Source organism: Melozone crissalis, unplaced genomic scaffold, assembly GCF_028551555.1.
Source record: "Melozone crissalis strain CALT ecotype California unplaced genomic scaffold, PUWL_Pcris_2 ptg000006l_1, whole genome shotgun sequence".
Lineage (NCBI taxonomy): Eukaryota > Metazoa > Chordata > Aves > Passeriformes > Passerellidae > Melozone > Melozone crissalis.
This window is the reverse complement of record NW_026535784.1, coordinates 13555910-13571812: the sequence shown is the minus strand read 5'-3', so window position 1 is coordinate 13571812 and position 15903 is coordinate 13555910. Positions and strand designations below refer to the sequence as shown.

The 15903-nt window shown below is 47.8% G+C and overlaps 1 protein-coding gene across 3 annotated transcripts in view; it reads right to left on the bottom strand.

The window, feature by feature from the left end:
- Positions 1-4085, bottom strand: part of FGFR3 (fibroblast growth factor receptor 3) — a 54701-nt gene extending 50616 nt beyond the window's left edge. For all 3 annotated transcript variants that reach the window (XM_054293296.1, XM_054293304.1, XM_054293312.1), the window contains exon 1: positions 3902-4085. In XM_054293296.1, the coding sequence (XP_054149271.1) occupies positions 3902-4085 (184 nt within the window). The remainder of the gene's footprint in view (positions 1-3901) is intronic.
- Positions 4086-15903: the final 11818 nt, after the last annotated feature.

The window sequence follows — 15903 nt, the reverse complement described above, 5'->3', positions numbered from 1 at the left end:
AGTTCTTTGGTGTTCACCTAATTTTCACCATGTTCAGGCTTCAGGACAGGTTCACCTTCCCAAACAGCACTGAGGATTTTTTTTGGAGGGAGTTGTAAAAGTTAACATGCCAGTTAGAGCGGCTTACTTTAATTGCATAATTTAATTAGCAGATCAACACTTTGCTACACAATTTTCAGATCTACTTTCATCACGTTTCCTACTCAGCAGCTGCTAATAAAGTCTTTATTAAAAGAAAAAATCCTCAGATTTAACTGGAGTGACCCTTGTCAGCAGGTGTAGAAGAAATCATTTATACAGCTACTATTGAATATATTGAGTCCATCTCTGCACTGGAACAGAGTTCAGTTTCTAGCTCACTATTTGCAAGGTAAGAAATAGATTTTTTTTTTTTAAGAAGTAGTATTTCATCATCTTTTATTTGTGTCCTCTTATTTTATTGCATATAGCAAAATAGGCCAGTCTCAATATTAAAGACTTAACTAGCTTTAGCTGCTACCGTTCATGAGAACAAATGGATCAAGTTTTAATCTCAAACCTATCACTCACAGCTGCCCACTGAATCTAAAACATTTCTGGTGTAAGGCACAAAGTAAGCAGCGCCATCAATATAAGAGAGACTCTCTGCAGAGGGTTTGAACACATAAACCTCAAGGCCAGCTCCAGGAACGGCCAGGGCCACTTGGCACTCACTTCAATACCCCTATAACTTCAGGATGAACTTTGAAACTCTGAGATACACAAAGCAAAGTGACACAGATCGGCGTACCCTACACCTTGGAGCCCTCGCTGAGCTCATGCTGGAAGGCTGCAAGAGCCCACTTGCCATCAGCTGCATGAAAAACACAGCAGCCAGCACATCACCACTTCTTTCCACACAAAAAAAGTCACAGGAATTGGTACATGCCCTCCCATTAAACTTCAACAAAATCCCTAAACGATCCTTGTTCTGTTCTTATGGGAAAAAAAAATGCCTGTGCAGTATTAAAACTCTGGGTGACAATTCCACTCCTTCCACCAAAGGAAACTTTGGTTCCTGCTCCTGACAGACTGAGAGAGCTCTCCCCTCCCCTCCTTGCACAAACCTGATCAAACATTAGCAGCTCTCTATACAACTCTTTCAATGCACTCAGACAGCCTCAGCAGCTAACTAGTGCAACACAAATCCTAAAGAGCCCAGAAATTGCCTTTTTCACATCTACCGTGTGCAGACACGCACACAGCCAGTTATAGGAGACAGGATGGTTGGTTATCAGAATTTCGTAAAAGTTAAATGCTGCTGTTTCAGTTGGGCAGCTCTCTAAGAAAACAGCCAGCATTACTTGACATTCACAAATCGTACGAAGTAATATCTTTATCTGAATACTAATGCAAATTGGACGGGCTTTTTTATATTGATGTCTATTCTGTGGCTGCTGAATAGAGTGACCGCATGCTCAAGGCTGCAAAGGAGTTCACTGACCTCCCTAATCATCTCTGTCATAGCCCCTGAATGACATACACATTCAATCCTGCCTCGCCTCTCTCACTTTCATTCATAAAAAAAAAAAAAAAAAGAAGAAGGAGGGGGGAAATTTGACATTGTTCTTCCTACAGCAGCTCCGAGAACGGGAGAGAAGAGAAACTCAGCCCAGATGAGGCCCCTGGTGTTTTTAGTTTAGCTTCTATTCAGCAACAGCCCCGCCATCTGCCTCCTTCCTGCCAACAGCCGAACACCTCCCTGCGGAGATGTTAAAACCTGCACCCCCTCCACCTCCGCTAATAGCCAGTATTCATATTAGCAAACATACACATACCTCGAGAATGCCTCCCTTCAATGTGTGTTTTATGTAGCTGAGTATAGGCACAAAGCAGTAGCTGTTATAGCCTTCACAGCCCCGTGTGGAGAATTAGATCACTGGGGAAAAATCCTTCCAAGCCCCTTTATGGAAAATAAGGCCTTAGACTGTAAATGCAAAGCCCAGTGAACAACAACCCTCAGTAATGAGCCAATACCCCATGGCCCATTTGACTAGGAGAAAGAATTTGCTTTTTACCATTCAATTCAAAAAGACTGAAAAAGTAAAATGTGTTTTTACTTGGCTCTGAAGGTTTATATTCTTTACAGTTTCTTTTGCACAACCTTTCCCCCCCAGGTCGGATAGGCAGCGGGTGCCCTCTGGGTCGAAGAGCCGCTGGCTTTGGCACTGAGCTGGGGAAGCAGCGCTGGCTTCACGCTCCCCCATCCATGTGGAAGATGATGGTGGGACGGCCACTGGCACTGAAAAGCTGTCTCTCCCTTCATAGTCCCAGTCCACAGGAGATTTCAACAGTACACAGTGATGGGGCAACTGTTGAAGACATTGCTAGGGGTTGGGGTTGGTGGGAACCCTCCTGGTTCAGGGAGGAATCCCACTCCAGGGAGCAGAGCGAGAGTTGACAGTGCCACCTTGGCTTTGGAGAAAGCTGACCAAGAGGGAAGAGAGCCTGTCCCGAGGATTTATTTCCACGGGAGGCTCTGGAAATCCCAACCCATCCCTCGCTTCACAGACATCACTGGAAGGATGTTTCCCTCCGTGTGACCTCGAGTGTGCCACTTGCTACGATTCCAACAGCGTCCCAAAGCTTTAACTTGCAAAACTACTTTAGAGCACAGGAAGGGTTTAGCAGCACTTCACACATCACCGACTCCAGCTACGGGCTGAAGGTGAGGGTGGAAGCCCAGGGACCACTGAGGCGGCCAGCGAGGCTGCTCCTCACCCCATGGGATCGACTGTGCCTGAAGTGACAGCACTAACGCGCCCTTCAGGCTAAGCCAGAGCGAGCTGGGGACACTTCGCTTCTGTCACTCGCAGCCCTGTGGCCAGCACAGGCTGCTCGCTGCCTTCCGCACACCGACCTCATCTGCTCCGACCAAGTCCCCGCGATGTTGCCCCATAAATCAATTCTTTTGGCTGTGAAAAATGAGCCAAACGAGTTACACTAAGAATCTGGTGTTTTATTAGGACTTTCTTGAAAACAAACCCAACCCCCTGTGTGATTTATAGCTTTAACCAAAAGGGGTAGGAAAGTAATGCCCCCCACCCCCCAGCCTCCACGAAGTCCATTTATTCCCCTGTCACTTTTTTGGCAAACAGGCTTCAAACCCTTTCCTGAACAATGGAAACTTTCTGCCGGGTACATGCAAACCGGAGGACAGGGGGCTGCGAGGGGGCTCCCTTCCATTAAAGAGCTTTAAAAAATAAACAGGGACTCAGGTAGCAGCTGAGGCGGATCAGAGAGACACGATGTTTCAAACCCGCCGTATATTACTTGGAAAGAAGAAGGCAAAAAGCAAAACCCAGCTTATGCCCGACGTGTTAACTTTTTTTCACTTGCAACTGCAGTGCTGCCACTCCAGGGGAGATCGTCACCGGCTCTCCCGAAACGCGCTTCCCTTCTCAGCACAGCCCTCATTCAGCTGCAACCCAGCTTGTGCCTACCCGGAGCTGTGGCATCATCCCTTCTGCTCCCAATATGAGGATATAAATGCCCTTTCCTTACTTTTCCCACCCGAGCACACGCAGTCAGAGCATTCCCGATGAGCGCCGAAGATGCGCCGCTACACACGCACGCAAGCATCTTCCAGCTGCTACCCACGGGGCGCCCCATGCACTGCCTTGCTGGGAGAGGGCTCTGGGCAGACAGGGATCCTCTTAAAAGCACTTTGTCCCTCCTGGGCGCCTCCGAGACTACCCCGAGCCACGGCGAGGTGCAAGCGCCCCGGCCCCGCGTTCGTAACTCCCGCTCCGCAGCCGCCTCCGGCGCTCTCCATCCATCCGCCCCACTCCGCTCGCTCAGGGACGGGGACTCCGAACGCGGCCGGGCCGGAGCGGTCCCCGCAGAGCACGTGTGTGTGTGTGAACGGCCGCGCAGCCCTTACCTGCCGGCTGCCCGCCGCTCCTCACCGCCGCCGCCTTGCCGCCGCCTTGCCGCCGTGCCGCCGGCATCCCGCCGACGGCCGCCGCCAGGCACAGGCACCAGACGGAGCCCCAGGCCGCCCGCATGCCTCCGGAGCGGCGCCGGGGCAGCGCGGCCGCCGCCGCCGCACCGCCCGCCTCAGACATCCCCCGGCCGCCGCATGCTGCCGCCGCTCACCGCTCCGCTCCGCCGCCGCGCTGCCGGGAGAGGGAGAGGCGCTCAGCGCGGGGAGCAGGACGAGAAAACCCCCCGCCCCTAGTGCCCGCACGGAGGAGGAACAGGAAAAATAATAGTAAAAAGGCGGAAAAAAAGTGGTGCGGGAGTAGTAAAAAAAGTGCAGGGGGCCGGGCGAAGCCGTGCGCCGAGGGGCGGCGGGGCGCCTACCTGCGCAAGCCCCGCGGCCGGCCGCGCACCGCGCATCGAGCGAAGGAGGGAGGGAGCGCCCGCAGGAGCCGCCGCTGCCGCCCGCCCGCCGCCGCGGCGCTCCTGCGTCTGCTCGGCGCGCAGCGGGCGCGGAGCGGGGCGGCCGCGATGTCCCCGCCCGCCGGGCCGGACCGCCCGCCCCGCCCCGCCCCGCCCCGCCCCGCCCCGCCGCCGCCGCCGCCGCCGCGGGGGGCCGCGCCCGCCCCGCGCCGCTCCGCTCCGCTCCCGCCCGGCCCCGCGGCTGCGCGGGGGGGCTGAGCCCGCCGAGCCCCGGGGGGAGCGGCACCGCTTCCCACAGACCGGGATTAAAGTTGGCGCGGGGCTCCCGTGCTGGATCCCGCGGCCGTCACCCGCGCGTCCCCTTCTGCCGGCCCGGAACAGCGCGATTGCTGAGGAGAGGCGGCGGGAAGGGGATCCGTGGGTTGGGGACAGCTCTGTGCGTGCAGCAGTTCGGTCAGCCCATGCACCCATTCCCTCTGCATGGCTGCCAGTCTGTACCCCAAAGTGAAGCCGCCCGCTTCCAGCGCCCTGACTTCACTCCCCCACACCCATAATCGCTGCGGTGCGTGTATGGGAATAATGACAGACTCCACTCCACTCTGCGTGTTCTCCTCTGCCAGCTGGACTAGCTGTTTTAATAAAATCTGACTAAATGGATCTAGTCACATTTACAGTTGCGATTACCGTGTTCTAGCCACTACCACAGTTACGGTTCGGGGTATTGTGGTCGTCTCAGAGACCCCCGGCACGGCCGAGTTGCTGAAGTGACATGCATCAGTTACTGCTGACAGCGAGCTGAGCTGCCTCATACAGAGAAGTCACAGCTCCGCTTTAATCCCACTTGACACAGCAGCTCATTCGCTGAAAATAGACGCAGATATTATCAGAACTGAAAATGCCCTGCAGAAGGGGCCCAAAAAACCCAACCTGCATAAGAGTCAAGGGGAGTTTTTCTGGGTCAGAGGAAAGGCGGGCAGTGAGGAGCTTTGGCTCGCAGCGAGGGCAAACAGCGGGATCGCTCCTGGCCGCCGTGGAGGGCTCGGCGTTCGCAGTTGTCGCTGCAGCCGGGATCTCTCTTGACACCTTTATCAGGCACAGAGGCTCTGACATCTCAATACTGTGGCATTGTGTGGGGAAGCATTGAGACGGGGCTGCGGCGAGGAAATCCTACATGTCAGCGGAGACCCTCGCCGGTGACACCGTCGGTTCTAAGTGAAAACAATGGAGGGAAATCAGACATATAAATAAAATGTGCTTATTTCACCGTCATAGAGAAGGTTTGGCAGCACGTCAAGCTGTACGATGTTTGCTCTCATAACTGATGTGCTGGAGGTGCCAGGAAAATCACTAAAAATTAAAACAACAGTATCATAATTATAACACTGCACAAGGAGCTGTTGGCGTCATTACTCTGAAGACAGAATTGCGAAAGCAGAGCCAAATTCTGCTCTCAAGTAAAGCCACCAGGGTAAGATTGTTGTTGTGACATTGTTGTTCCTATTGCTACCAAGTGTTAGTACTGTTACTACCGCTACCCAAATTTTCCAAGGAGAGAGCGGCAAAGGAGGACCAGGAGCTTTCCTAAATTCGCAGAAAAAATAAAAATGTCCATGAGGAATCAGTGTATTTTTTCACACTGTGAGTGTGAAGTTTTAAAAGTGCCACAGTGATTGTCCCTTTCTGTCAGGTGAGGGTAAACACGGTCATGCTGCTCCTGCAGTAACAGGATGGAGACGGCAGATCTGAACCCTGAGAGTTTTAAGGCTGGTGGGAGATGTAAAGGTCTGCGCTGTGGATCAAGTTAGCTCAGCCCTTTAATGGTTTTGAACTGGTTTTCATTTGGAAAAAAACCAAGAGCTTATAACATTTGGAAGCCCTTTACAACAGGAAATCAAATGGGTATTGAGATAGTCCTGTACGAAGGACTTCAAGGTTTCCAGTTTTCCCTACAGCAGGATATTTTTAGATTTCCCATTTATTAACCATGCAGAACACTCATGTGGTGTTGGGGAGCACAGACCCGATTAAGCACAGATTTCTTGATGCTGCTTTGTCACAGTGGTGGCCACTGTAAGAGAGCCCAGGATGCAGCACTGTGCAGCAAAAACTGCAGCTCTGGACTGTGTCTCAGCCACTTTCTTACTATTAAAAAAAAAAAAAAAATCCATGTACATAGGCTAGTAAAACCTGCACAACACAGTTGCATTTATTTCAGCACTGTTATGCCATAAGCCATATATTAGCCCCAAAGTTTTTCTTCCCCCTCAGGCTAGGAGCATGCACCCCCCTCCATGTAGGGATATTTTCTCTGCCAGCATGTTTGTTCTCCTTTTACCCTTTATAAGAATTCCCTTCCCAGAACTTTATATTTGTTTATCCCCTTAATATCCAAAGCTGTCTGTGATGAAAATCAACCCCCTTTCGGCAGCTCAGGGATGGTGAGTGGTTGCCCTTTTTTGAGTGAGTGGCTCCAAGCCTGTCACTGTCACACACCTCTGTCTGCCCAGACTCCCCTGAGGGCTCAGCCGCTGAGATTGGCTGCCCTGGGACTGTTTTTGGAGAGCCTTGCAGACCCTGGGGGCATTTGTACGGCTAAACCCCCTCCCTCCATTCGTGCCTCTCTCCAAAGCCCTACATTAGAGGGAGGTTGCTAATCTCTCTCTGTGAAAGTGCAACATGTTGATAGTCTCAAATTAAGTTGCATGAAGGATGCTGTCAAAAAAACTGGAGCAAAATTGGCTCCAGGTGTGAATGCTTTAAGCAACCCCTTCTGCCTCTCTGTCCAGGAGATGGGGACAGGACAGGCTGTCAGAGGTTTGTCCCAAAGCCCTTGGGACTGAGGCTCTGGAGAGGCATGAAGGGAGAGAGGCTTTATTCATGCCAATGTCAGCCTTGATGACATCGCTGTCAGAGAGCTTGCAATCACTTCCCTTCCCCTGCAGTCCTCTTTGTGCTCTGTGCAAAGCTCCCCCTGCACATCTGAGCTGTGCAAAGCTCCCCCTGCACATCTGACCTGTGCAAAGCTCTCCCCTGCACATCTGAGCTGTGCAAAGCTCTCCCCTGCACATCTGAGCTGTCAGATGTACCATGACAGCCAGAATGCTCAAGCAAAGTTCTGGCCTCAACAAGGATCTTGCAAAAATTGCACTGGGGTCTGCTGCCCCTATACATCTGATACTCACAGGAGCTGCTTCCTCAGTTAGCAGAAAGCAATTCCTGAATCAAGACTAAGTTGGAGCAGAGCAATGAAGTAGGGGAAACTTTAATTCAGAGTTTAATATGCTGGCAAGTTTGATCAGAGTCTCGAACACATGAGTTGCTGAATCATATCAGGTTAAGTATACAGTAAATATTCCCAAATATTTCTTATCAAAACTGGGTCTTGTCAGGTGACGTGAGCCAGACTGAGTGTTGTGGCCTCACAATGCTGTAACAGGCTGTTCCTTCTGCCCAGCTGAATGCTACGAGCTCACATGAAACTGAATTGAAATATTGGTTCAGAGGTCAGTATCAGTGTGCATGAGTAGAATCCCAAGCTGTTCACCCTTAGCCTTCAAGGGTTAAATAGCATCAATGGATGCCAGCACTGGGGTACATTTTCCAGAGCTCATGTCACTATCCATTTATATCAATAAGGTGCATTGGAACGGCTAAACCCCTTTTTATTAGCTAGCCAGCCCTTAGAACTGCAGTTCCAGGCTGGTTTATTGAATTTCCAGCTCAAAAGTCATTGTTGCTAAGATTAAGGATCCAAATGATTGTCAGGGTAAACACTGTGAGCAGTCAAGCACCTTGTGAAGGATCTCTGTGTGCCTGCATCCTCTGTGAGCTGGTTGCAACAAAACCTTGTCCTGCTGGATTTGTTTCCCACTGAGCAGCATGGAACAGACAAGGAATAGAAGGCTCTGCAAGGAGTGAGTTGTTCTATTTGAGGTGAAATAAGAAGGAAGAAGTGAACTGGAGAGGCAGGCTGGATCTCTTTTGCAAGAGCTGCACAGGGAGAGGTGCTGGCAGAGGTAAAATAATTTGTCAGCCTGGTAAGCAAAGCAGGCAATTGGAGAAAGTAGGGAGAAAAAAAAAAAAAAGAGGAAAAAAAAGAGAAAAAAACTGGAGCAAGCCTGTGGAGGGTGTGAGAAGCAAGGATTTAAAATCAGACCTTGAAATTATGCTGACTCAGCACAGCAGCTGTGGCACTGCACCAGGGTCACAAGTGGCTCTCAGAGGTGTCACTGACCACCTGCACAGGCGGGATGTTGCCTGTCCTTGGAGTAAACCAAGGCAGCGTGCTGGAGCCTGGAGGGGATGAGACAGAGATCACTGCTGCCTGCCAGACCCCTTCATGCCATGGCCACAGGGCTATTTCAGGCAAATGTGTGTGCAGCGGGGTTGCACTTGTGGCTGTAGCAGGGCACCTCACTTTGAGGGGCATTTGAAATGAAGCCACAGCCTGTCTAATCCCTTACCTGTGCAGGCTGGTGCCTGCAAGGAGAAATCACACACTGCCAAGAGGAGCTTCTGGGAGTCCAGCAGCTGCCCTTGAAGTCTTCTGGATGTGGCCACCAAAGGGCACCAGCTGTCTGCTGCTGCCATCCACCCTGACTGCTCACCTGCACCAGGGGTTACAGAAACTTCCCTTTTCTGCAGCCCTTTAGAGCTCACACACACACTGGACTCTTCCCCAGGTCCTGGCCCCACTTTGGTGGCTCTCCTTTCTCCAGGGGTTTTCCCCTGTTCTGCCCCACTCCAAGGTAGGGAAAGGGATGAGTAGTGAGTGGCCTGGGAGCTTTCAGAACAAGCAGCTACATCCTAAAATAAATACAGGTTCAGGTCTTCCATCTGTAAGGGACAGCAGAATTGTGGTCAATATTAGTCATTATTGCTATGACTTTAAGGCAAGCTCTTTTTCAGAGGAAGATTGACTTACTTGGGCGGAAGCTCCAATACGGGGACAATTCAGTCACGCTCAATTCTGCTTTAATACAGACTGTATGCTCCCTCAAACTAGTGCAGACACAGTCTGACATCAGCCCAGCCACATTTAGAGCCTGATTTGTATGGCTGTCTTCCTGCAATTCCCATGGTAGTTTTATTTTTCCAAAGGGCATGATGCAAGCTCTGCTCTGGGTGTATTCTGCTGCAGAGGTAGGGTGGGTGGATCAAACATGTATCAGCATATTAAATATACAGGATGAATTACAGAATTGGGTGATTCCACAGCTTTTACTGGCCTTTGAAATAGGCCAGTACTGTTTCTTCTTTGAAATAAGAAGAAACAGAAATATGTATTCCAGATTCAGTGTGCATGTCCAGCTGCTCTGCAGAGGAAAAGCAATTGAGGGCCTTTGCAAACAGAGATAATCCTGTAGGGAATAGTTAAGTGCTATTATCCCTGTGGTACACTCAGTCATTCCAAAGCCCAGGAAGGCAAAATGCCTTCCCAAATATCAGTTCCTGGTCTGCAGCTTGGCTTGTGGGACCATGTCCAACTCTGTCACAATAAAGTGATAACTACCTCAGGGATCTTGTGCTTTTGCAGGAATGTGATTCCCCTCACGCAGCGTGCTGCATGTCCAGATCAAACACAATGAAGAATGCAACCTGTGGTCAGGGAGGTTTGGCCTCCATCAGCCTTAAAAGGCCTCTGTGTAGTAATTGTGGCATAAATAATTTCATTTACCATTAAGGGGAAAACATTTGTGGTGTGGAAAGCAGCAGTTGCCTAAGAAATTGGATGGGAGGCAGGTAGGCATTGACTTCAAGACGTTTCACGGAGCCAATGCCTTTAATCAACAAGGGAAATGTTTGAATGTTAATAGAAAAAACAATGAAACCAGAGTCCTGTTTTGACAAGTATTTCCAAACATTCCAGGAACACTGTGATGCTCTAGCAGCCTCTTTCCTAGGGAGGGAATTGATTGCTTGAGTTGTAGTGCAGTTTGCAATGTTCAAGCAGCCTTTCCAGAGGAGCTGGAAAGGAGGAGCTGCCATGGGCAGGGGCAGGTGTTTGTCCTGGTGGTACTGGGAGAGATGGGCAAATTAATGTTTTTAATAAATGACAGCACTTTCTTCCTATACTGGACAAATTTCCTCTTCTTAGAAGAGAAGTGAACTCAACGCTGGGAGCTTTTCTTGTGATAGAAATTCTCTTCCTTATTATCCTTTTATATGAAAAATTTGCTCGTGATACATTTTTCCAGAGCACGGTGATGGCTCCATCCTCTGTTGCACTTTGCCCCAATTATTTTGCATATACTTTTAACACATTGGCTCTACCTGTTCTGAAGGGAAGCCCTGACTCATTTAAAATGTGACCAGAAAATTTCTGGGGGACAAGTGTACCAGCCCTGCAAGGCCTGCATGGGTTTGCCATGCTTTTCACAGCTATTTTTTTCTTCAGGTCAGTGGATCAGATGAATCATTAATAAGCATTTGGAAACCCTGGGTGCCAGGTACCACTGATCTTGAGCACCTTGTAAAAGATTCATTGGCAGGTCAAAGGTTTTTATTTACGGAGGAGACCCAAGGTTTACCCCCAGATTTGCCATTAACTGTGTGACTCTAGAAACTCCCCACCCTCTCTGAGCATCTCCTCCCTCTGTGACACTGTGTTGCCCATGTAGGCTGAAAAACTCCCATGATTTCAAGTGAAGTTAGCAAACACCTGAATTAGGAACGTGAGGGATCTCAGCTATGGTTAATAAGAACAATATGCCTCCAAAACCCGACTTTTTAAACTTACATTTCTTCTAATGGTGCTTGTTTCTATCTACTGACAGTGGAGGGATGTGGGATGCTCAGCTGATGAGGAGAGGTTGTTTTTCACCCCTTTCTATCAGCCTCCAGGGCTGCTTTCTGATGATGGAGGGGTTTGAAGGGTTCCCTGTGGTGCAGAGAGAGACAGGACTCCACTGACTCCATGGACACTGCCTGGAAGTGCCACAGGTGGGTCCAAGGCAGGAGTCCCATGGCCCCTTAAGGCTTCATTTCATACAGCACCATTTCTCATTTGTGCATCATCTTTAAATCCAAAGATCACAATTTCATTGCAAACCTCACTCAAATATGTTTTCAGTATTAGGGATAAATAGGACCTTCTGAAAGCATTTTTACAGCATAACTCCAGTCCTCCTTAAAAAACCCAAACAGCCAGAGTAGCCAGTGGTTTTCAGTCAGTGGTTTTCAATCTTTTAATTTGCAGGCATTCACATTTTTCATCAGCAGAGCTTCAGCCCCTCATAGAGTTAAACTGAAGCCTACTGACAATATGCTTCTTCTTCTTGTGAATTTTTGTAGACCATTCAGAAGTCAGTGCACCCCAAAGACCTACAAACTGCATTGAAACTGATGAAAACTGCTATGTATTTATTCTTCTGTTCCTAAATAGGATGGGCAATAGATATTGCCATATATTTATGTGAACTGTCTGCTTCAGTCTCTATAGTGTCTAGGATCTGTGGGCTTTCTAGGTAGGTGGGACAGACATTTCCTCCAAGGCTGAAGGCAAATATTATTTAGATATTTTCAATTATTTAGTGATGTCCCTATGTGGAGTGTAAGAACAGCTGAAACTGGGAACAATTACTAATGGACAAAATCAAGTTACTCCTCTTAATCACCACTTTCTGAACTTGTTGCAATGAAGGGAGAAAAGACTTTAAATGAATCAGAATAATAGCAATAATTGCCAAAAGGCTTAATGTAGTTTACCCAGAAATTATTCCTTAATTGCTTATGGTGGGCTCATGAGAGACAGCAGCAAACAGTGCAGATCCAAGGAATCTCTGTAGCCTAGATGGAGAAAAATCCTCATTTTCTGTGAGGAAAAAGCACAAAGCTGGGCACTTTGGAACAGTGACAAGGAGGTGGCTGCAGTGTCCACTCTGGCTCACACAAGGCATTTGGTTGTGACAGCAAATTTGTGTCCTTCCCCAAATTTTAGGCGTAGTATTAATCATTTGCCATGGTAAGACAAAAGCATTGCATATTGCCAGGAATATATTTGCTCCTCTTTCAATTGAGAACACAAGTAGGAACTTGGTTTAAAAGGGCATATTTCCTCTGTGGCTGTTGATGCCTCAAACCATAGAAATATAAAAATATTTGTAATAGTTTGTATTTTACTACAGAGTGGAAGGGGGATAATCACTGATTATCAGGCTGATTTCTCTGCAGACAGCTGTGCAGCTCATAACAAGGGATATCTGCACATGAAAAAAGGATACCAAAATCAAATTATCTGAACTTTGAAAATATATTCCTTTCTGCAGCTGACAGTGCTAAAGTTAACCCGGGAGCCAGAGAGAATTCTGTCTGCAAAGAAAATTAAAACCACTATTTGCTTCCAGCTATATGACTGGCTCATGGGGTAATAAAAGAGACAAGGACACTAGAGTAAAGTTATCAATTTTTTTCTTCAAGGCTGTGTGAAAAATTTTCAGTCACTTCTTTGCCAAAATAGTTTTGTAAATACTGGAGACGCTTGATTTTATCCACCCTGAACTCATCAAAATGTTGAAGCATGTTCTCACAGGTAGCCACAGTTAATCTGTGTAATCTTGAAATGGCTTCCAGCTTTTAGAAGTTTACATTAAGTAAAGATTATCCAATTATAGTTTTCCTTAAAGATAATAAAGATAAGGTTGATGGAGAGACATGCTAGGTGACTGAAGTATGCTGCTTTTATTCCATACATTTTTTTGCAGTGTGCTGTGAGATGATTCAAAATTTCAGCACTGATTTTGACTATGCAGGAGTGTATGACATAACACAGTAATGAAACACAAACACAACAAAAGATTGCTATCATGGTCATCACTGCTGGTATCTCAAACACATTATGGCACAATGGATATCATCCAGAGTTATACATTAGCTTTCAAAATGCCTCACTTCATGTTTTTGTTTCAGCCAATAAATTACTTGAGGCCTGACTCAGCCACTTGAAAAATAAATGTTGACTTTTCAGGAAATTGCAAGCATTACTGGAAGGTCTGAAGTCTGATAAACAGCTGCTTATGGATCATTTTGTAGGAGGAATATTGTGTTCAGAGAAATTAAAAGAGCATTCGGGAGTTTGGTGGCAGGAAATGGACTCATATGGTAACTTTGAGTTCTCTTAGTCTCTTACTATGTGTGAAATACACTGTATTTGCTTCTACCTCACTTCAGCTTTCAAAAACATTTCTTTCATAAGCAGGCTTGGGTGGATTTGAGATACCAGGTGAATATTGGTCCCAAGAAGACCAAACATTAATATCCATTAAGTTAATATCCATTTCAATTGTATCAGTAAGGTATTTCATGGAATGATTTGAAAAATAAATATTAGTGTAACGTGTCAAACTAGTAATAAAAACAATTTAAAACAAGGTATTGTGGCTCATCAGAATTAACCTCCCAGCTGAAAGCCAAAGAAAAACCTACCTACAGGTGGAAACACAGGATGTACCCTAGGGAAAAGGTGTTTCTCCTGAGGATGCTTGCTCCCATGTGGCCAGGAAGGCCAGGAAGGCATCCTGGCTTGTATCAACAGGAGTGTGGCCAGCAGGACCAGGGCAGGGATTGTCCCGTGTGCTGGGCCCTGCAGAGGCCACACCTGTGCCCAGCTCTGGGCCCCTCACAGCAAGAGGGGTGAATTGAGCACAACATTGAGGCGCTGGATGTGCCCAGAGAAGGACAATGGAGCTGGGGAAGGGTCAGGAGCACAGGTTTTATGAGGAGCAGCTGGGGAAGGTGGGGTGTTTAGTCTTTAGAAAAGGATGCTGGAATGCCAACCATATGATCAGGCCTGAGAGTGAACAAGGAAAATTCTCCAAATCAAAGAGGCTCTTGCAGCACTTTTAATTTCTCAAGTGTTTGGGGGGTTTTTAGGTGGATGATGCTGGAAAACTATAGATCTGTGAATTTAACTGGTGTCAGCTAAATTTTCAGGGTGAAATTCATTTTACCGAGAGACTGTGGTGCTTGTTTGGGGAAAAATAAGGAGAAATATTTGGACTTTAGCTTCTTCTTTGTCAAAAGTACTGGAGGGAGGAAGACTGAAAAATGTTATTTTTCCTTTGGTTGTTATATGCAATAACCACTTGTCCTTATACTGGCTTCTTTTATTCTGTTGCACTCAGTCTTTTTCTCTGCCTTCATTTGATGTGCTTCAGCCTCAGCTGTGTGTTTGCAATGACCCATGTGAAAGGGAATAAAAATGCTGTGCCACTTTCACACCTGCAGACTAATCCTTATTTATACAAAGCTTCTGTGTTTTGGGACCTGGCTGTGCTCTGACACCACAGGTCACCACTGGCAAATTCAAGCTAGAAGTTATTTATGGGGAAAAAAATGTTAGAGGGCATTGCCTGTCCCATGGCAGTGAGAAGCTCAGGGGTGTCTTGAGGACTGTTCTGAGAGGGGATCTGGGGGAAGAGTTGTGGGGGATTCATGAGGAGTTCTGCAGATCCAGAAGAAGCAGGAGAGATGATGCCTTGCTTAAGTCAAATGTGGTTTTTTGCTCTAGTACACCTGGTGGTACTTGCTGTGGTACTTGCTCTTTTCTGTGTTTCCCTCCTTGGTCTGTACTGTAATTTTTGCTTCTCAAGGATGTCAAACCTAAAGGGAAGGCCCAAGGACTGCAGTCCTGTGCAAAGGCAATGAAAGGTAACCCTTCTCTTCCTCAAAGCTCTGAGTATGGCCTTTTCACTGGGGCAGAAAATGCAAGAGGTGAGCTGCAGGGAATTTGGGCCAGAATTGGTGCAAAGTCAGTTTTCACATCTCACCTCTCCATATTCACAGCGAGTCCAGAAATTGCCTACAGCAACTCTATTTTTAATTCCAGATGAAAGCCTTTGCAGATGGAGGAACTGAGCTGAGGGTGAGTTTCTCAGAAATGAGAGAAGGTGCAAGAAAACCAGGGGAGAAGCTGAGTGAGTGGGTGGATGGAGTGAGGGTCTCTGCTTTCATATCCTTCAGTGGGATCGTTTCCACTGACCAGTGCAATGATATACCGTGGAAGTGGCAGTGCAGCGTGCCAAGGGAATACCAGAGTTTAGCAGAAATGTGAGGATTGTGTCCACAGTAAATGCAAATGTGAGGAGAAAAGAGGGCAGGCCAAAACCTCTGTGGTGCACAACTCCATCATGGCTGGGTGAATCTTCAGGGTCTTGCAAAGCAGCCAGCAAATCCCTCTGCAATATCAGGTGTCCTTTGTCCACAGACCTACCTCAGAAAGTGGAGTTGTTTTCTGACTCCCTGCTCTGACCTCCTTGGGATGCTGTGAATCTTCTAAACAGGAGAGGGCTTGGTCATGTTTGTTTGCAGTTATTTTTCTCTGAGGCCCTTCCTCGGGATTTTGTTAGCATTGCAAATTCCCATTTCACAATCTGCATTCTTCCAGCAGGCAGACAAAGGCGTTTGGAAGTAGCTGCATTTATCACTAATGCTCGATCCGGATGAAAGAGGGCTGGATGGCTCCTCAGGCACTGGGGTTTCGCCATCCTCCATCCACCCTGGGGGAGCCACTGATTTACCACAGCTCGGGGGAATTTAATCTGG